The sequence below is a fragment of the Acyrthosiphon pisum genome, chromosome A2 (assembly GCF_005508785.2).
Source record: "Acyrthosiphon pisum isolate AL4f chromosome A2, pea_aphid_22Mar2018_4r6ur, whole genome shotgun sequence".
NCBI classification, from domain to species: Eukaryota; Metazoa; Arthropoda; class Insecta; order Hemiptera; family Aphididae; genus Acyrthosiphon; species Acyrthosiphon pisum.
The window spans coordinates 100439506-100445700 of NC_042495.1; the positions used below are offsets into that span (position 1 = coordinate 100439506).

Below are 6195 nucleotides of genomic sequence, written 5' to 3' on the forward strand. Positions count from 1 at the left end.
ACTAGATTAGAATCTAAATGTGAATTACTTGAATTATAAGTTGTACAAAATTTATCAAAAGTCAGTAAGTGTTTATCTTCGGTTGAAAAATTTTTTTGACAATTGCTGTTATCGATGAGTTGAAGAAATCTTTCTGATAAAACAGAATTTTCTATCCCATTTACCACTTCTCCAAAAATGAAAATCTGTAAGAATATGAAACAGTCTTATGTATTTAACGTAATTTTAATAAGTATAAATACATGTATATTGTGGCTTGGTATAGAGCAGTGCGTGCACTCAACTACGGAAACGCACTGAGTGTATGTAACGGCCGGCGATGCTAGTTCCCGGATGGGTTACCACATTTTTAGCAACGAATCTTTGCCTAACATATAAAACGTGTTTTCTACCATTTTTCACACTGCTAACAACTAACAAAAAAACAGCTAATGGCATAAATTGCAGGGCTCAAGCTCAATAAAAAAAAAAAATAAAAAATACTTGTATAAATGTCATGTATGCATAAAATATTAGATGAAAATAAATACAAATTTGATATAATTTATATATATAACCTAAAATTGAAACCTTTGATGCTAATGTTCTCGGAAATTACTTGACCGATTGTCTTAATTTTTTATTTTAATGAAAGATTATATCATGGAGGAGGTTCTTATCACAATAGCATTTGTCTAAATCCACCAAAAAAGTATTTAATTCAGATGTCAAAAATATAGCAAGTAGCACCATCAACTATCATAACAAATAGCAAACTTACAATAAACAAAAATATATTATTATTTAGTTTATTTTCTTCCTGGACAGATGTTGCAACTGTAGTATTTTTTTTCCATCCAGATTTCCTACAGTTCCACTCAGAATCTAAAATAATTAGTGAAATTGGTCAAGCCGATGATGCGATAACCAATGGTAACAGGGATCCATTTCTATATATAAAGAAGATTATAACGTCAAAGGTTTCAATTTTCTGTTTTTTATTTCTATACTAATATTACAAAGCTGAAGAGTTTGTTTGTTTGTTTGAATGCGCTAATCTCAGGGACTACTGATTCGAATTGAAAAATTATTTTTGTGTTGGATAGTCCATTCATCGAGGAAGGCTATAGGCTACATAAGATCACGCTACGACCAATTAATAGAAGTGCTCAAACAGGAAATTCGAGATTTACGATGGAAATATTTGTTTATAAATGGTTGCTATTGGTTATAAGAGAAATAATTAATAGAAATAGTATTTATTTATTATTTGTTGCTATTGGTTAATAGGTACCTAATAATAAGTACAAGCATGCATAAAATCTAATTTTCACACATTGCCTACCAGAGTGGCTGAGTTGCACTTACTGCAGTGAGTTACACCAAATAGGAGTTTAATATAATCACAATTTTTTTGACGTATTTTACGGGCCATGAAATACGCAGGATCAGCTATATTATTTATAAATTAATGTTTGTGTGCAGATCTCTGGGAAGATAGGTTAATATAAAAAGGGTTTAATTTGTTATTTTTTATTACTAGGATTTTAATACGGTTGTTTTTGGATTTTGTATTATTTTATTATATTACTCCACCATAGGTGGAATAAAGTAAAAACGACTAACTTGATATAACTTTGATACTCTAGAGTCATATCATACACGTACGTACTACGTACAAACAGCACGGAGTCTGTAATCTACCATAGGTAGAATACCTACCTGATGATATACTGCTGTGAAACAGAATTTTCATTCCGGCCACGAAAAATTTAAGATAAGTTTTGAACACCATACACCGAATATTAAATAACGAATCGAACAAAGTTTGAGTCATATAGTCATATAGAGTTGGTTATGTTAGTTAGATGGTTGATGGGTAATGTTCTCGGAAACTACTTGACCGATTGTCTTAATTTTTTTTTTAAAGAAAGATTATATTACTGAAAAGGTTCCTATTGCAATAGCTATTTTTCTAAGTTAATTAACATTTGAGTTGTCTATTAAATAAAATAAACATGTAAATTGTATATCTATAAATTATATAAAATACAAATGCCACTGACTCCACTGATCACTGTATCTCCAATACTACCTACTCAATGTACAAACTTGAAATTTGTTGATAGTGGTTCATTTAATACTTTAACAATGCAATAAGAAAGTATTTGCCAAAATTAAAATTTTAAAGAGGTGCTCAAATAGAGATCTTGTGGTTCACGATGGATATTGGAAATTGTATTTTTATTTATATTATAAATAGTTGCCATTGCCCATTGGTAACAGTCTAGAGTAGAAATTTGTATTTATTTATTATTGGTTTCCATTGGTTATCTTTACAGATCAGGTACAAGCTAGCACCAAATCAAATAATTGATAATGGCCCACCAAGTGGGAAGAGGTGTCCTTTGTTTTACAAGGGTGGTTGAGTTGCACCAGCTGCAGCGAGTTACACCCAAAAGTATTTGAAAAATCATCATTATTTTAAGAGTTGAACATTTTTACGGGCAATGGAGTGCACGGATTCAGCTAGAATAATATATAATTAACAATTAGAATAAAGGGATAGGTAATATTAATATCGTTTTATTTATGTGTTGGTAAGTAACGAGTTCTATTAGTTCAAGAAAGTCTGACTAATCAATATTTTTAGTTTTAAAAATGAATCGAATATGAAATAATAATAGTGTATAGTTTTGTGCTACAAATGTAATTCCTCAGAATTAATAAAAATAGTATACGTCTTACAGAACTCATACGATGTATTAAATATGTGCAAAGAGGTATAATGTAGCTCATTTTGTTTATTTTACAACGGAAAAATTTTTAATAATGAATAGCTTAATAATATGAAATTGGTTTTAATTTGTACGTTGTTCATAACAAATTTGTGTCGTTTTCGAAATTTATTCTTAGATCATCCCACTTTGTATAAATTATACCAGACAAGTAATCTCAATATCTATTTTATGTATTGAATAAAACTACACACTAGGTATATATTTTAGAATGAACTTACCTTTCCTAGATCTCCATTGTGTACCATATATTTACCATTCCAATCGATACATGCAGGTGAAACATCACTGGTAATCAAAACTTTGTTTTCTAACAATATAACAGCTATATCTTCAGCATATGACCCTTCTATTCCATTATAACTTTCCTTTATGTATATTGTTTCCACCTTTAAAATTGTTTCAATTTATATTTTACATATAATACAAATTATTAGTAGACTTTCAATTATTAATAACTTACATTCAATATTTGAGTATATTCATTGTCAATTTTTGAAAAATTATAATGATATTTTCCTACAGCAACTTTGAGTTTTCCATATGTTACTGATATTTTTGTAGTAACCATATAGGGAGAGAAAAAACATTCAGCCCCTAAAATGTTATTTAATTAATTTTCATTTCTTCTCAAATACATTATACAACAATTTTACTAGAAATGACTACATTTGGAGCAATAATTGATCCGTGACATAAATATTTATAATTTAAATTTTCAAATCGATATATTCCAACATTCCAACGTGCCACTCCAAAATGTTCTTTTCCACTAATGCCGAACGATTCAACTCTACCGCAATCTAAAACAACATTAGATAATACTATATTAGATGTAATATTTGTAGTTCCATAATTAGACTGATATGCGCAGCTGTGGCATATATTAATTTTTACACAAATAATTTATAATAAATTTTATAGGTATAGCAATTATTTTTACCTGTAGTTCCATATTCGTATAGAGCACACAACTCTTTAGTCTCGTCTGAACCATCTGAACAATCCTTACGACCATCACAAACCCACGACCATTCGATACACAGTCCATTTGAACAATAAAACGTATTGTCATTGTTTCTATAATTGTATTCAAATGTGTAACAAAGGTACAACATTATTTAGATTTAAACAAATATGAAAGGAAATAACATTTTGAAAAAGCTGATAGTAATACATATAAGACACTACAATAGTTAGTTGTGACCATAGACCTATAAACTAATGGACAGTGATTCCACTCCACTCTGCCAATAATGCTAGGGGATCATATAACTGAGAAAGAAAGCAGAGAGAACAAGGAGAGAAAGAACATTAAGTAGTAAATCATAGAGGGGATACTTATTTTTTTTCCATTTTCTTTATAAATATATATATATGATATAAATAGATAGGTAATATGGTTATTACCATAGAACCATAGGTTTGGTAACCACAAATCAGTGATTATATAACCAATAATGTATAACAATTGGCATATTTTATTGTAACAAAGTTTATTTGGCAGTAAAGTCACACTGTAATTTACTATTTTGGTCCTTTTTTCGCTCACTGTATATCGTATCCCTGACTTATCTATCTAAGTGCTCTCTATTAGTTTATAGGTCTATAGTTGAGCCAAATCCTAACCTAGGTAATCTAGGTAACCTAGCTATCAGAGAGAAATATAGTTAAAATGTCCAAAATGTGTTTAAAAAACGGTTGTCTGACATAATGTCATGTTAACTAAATTAGAGGCTGGTCAGTAAGTACAAATATTCAACAAAAATATAAGGTATTTGTAAGTTTGAAATTTTTATATAAATTAAAACGATTTATATAGTTAGATTCAAGATAATAATAAACAATTTAATTGTAGAGCTTATAGTTAAATGTTCATATTATATGGCATGTCGGAATTCGATGTCATAAACGTAATCAAAAGTTTAACAATAGAAAAATAAATGAGAGGATAGTAGTTAAAGTTAGATTTTAATGATTATTACATAATAAAAATGTAAAAAAAAAAGCTGTTTAGACCTTCGTGATCAGAATGTGTAGTTATTACTAAGAATACATAATATTATAAATATAGATTATTTATTGATTGATGGTGTTTCTTAAGACATTAGGGCTCTACGTTCCACTAAAATTTTTGCCAGTTAACATGATAACATAATAACATAATAATCGTTACTACCCGATCACATTATCGATAATGCTATCCCCCACGTACCACTACATATGGCCGCCCAAAATCTTAAGTTCGCTACAAACGGTCAACGCGACCCAATATATTGTGGCACAAATCGTCACGAGCTTTTTTTACTATCATTGGTGCAAGCCACGAGTCCCTACTATGTTTGTTGGGTACACAATCGGCAATTCAAAATTGCGCGTTCGTATGCGATAGGCATACGTCGCAATGTTGTCACCCTCCTCCGCCGCCGCCGAAAATTGTGCGAGTGAACTTTGTACCTCAGAAGAAGGGGACGGTACCGTCGCGGTCAAGCCGACGGCCGCCAGCACCCGCCGCTATACACTTTGTCGTTTCCGAGCCGTCTAGGCAAGTTCCCGTATATGTCGCGATTCGGTGCGCCGCCGCCGTTAAAACGCCATTTTTGTTGTGTGTTCCGTGCACCTGAGCCTCGCTGCTTTTTAACTCGTCGCGAACGCCAGTTTTCGCGTTACGAGTATCGGCCCGTGTGCCAAACCACGGTTCATTGGGTTACCTACCTACCGTCGCCCGTTCGAATTTCCATAGTGTGAAATCGAGCCGTGGTCAACCACGTAATCCACGTGTTTTGTCGTCGAAGCCGCTCGCGCTTTCGACGCTTTCGTGTCGCACTGTCGCGCCGCCCGTTGTGCACACGAAATTGCGTATTTCGACCTCCCGTGGTCAGTACATTCACTGTACATCGTCGCCTGCTCCAGTGGCGCCGAACCCATGTATTAGGTGTGGCAGTCGCCACACCTTTTTAAGGGGGTGGGTGGTCCGAGGACTGGGAACTTTAAAGTTGAAACTTTAGTTCTGTGATAGAAAACCAGTCTTGGTAGAGTAGAACTGTAGAAGAGTAGTAATTGTTTAGCTATCAAGATAGAGCAGAGTTTTCCTTCATGTAACACATCATAGACTGTTAGTATTAGCATTTAGCATATCAGCTGTCTCTAATGGTATTCCAACTATCGCAATTGCCCAAAAATGGGAAATACTAAATAGTAAATACCTAGAATAGAATATACCAATTCGCATTATCCGATAATATTATGCGATCGACCGATAATGGTCTGCTGGAGAGATAAAAATAGAAAACAGTTATGATTTGTAAGCAATATAAACTGACTGCAGCGCGCGCGTATGTGTGTTATACACTTATACATCGAAAAGATGATGTTCGTGGAAAGTTTTACAGATTTAGCTATCTTATTGGCAAAGTAT

General features: G+C 32.5%; 2 protein-coding genes across 12 annotated transcripts in view; both read right to left on the reverse strand.

Annotated features, from left to right (window-relative positions):
* The window catches only part of LOC100574854, a 276000-nt gene that overhangs the window by 177431 nt on the left and 92374 nt on the right, over positions 1-6195 (reverse strand). The gene's annotated exons all lie outside the window — the stretch shown is intronic.
* LOC115034040 (suppressor of tumorigenicity 14 protein-like) overlaps positions 3049-6195 on the reverse strand; it is a 21649-nt gene continuing 18502 nt past the window's right edge. The window contains exons 4-7 of the mRNA XM_029489223.1: positions 3721-3857; positions 3447-3580; positions 3241-3374; positions 3049-3166 (exon numbers count right to left, since the gene is read on the reverse strand). Coding sequence (XP_029345083.1) covers positions 3324-3374; positions 3447-3580; positions 3721-3857 — 322 coding nt within the window. The 3' untranslated portion in view covers positions 3049-3166; positions 3241-3323. The remainder of the gene's footprint in view (positions 3167-3240; positions 3375-3446; positions 3581-3720; positions 3858-6195) is intronic.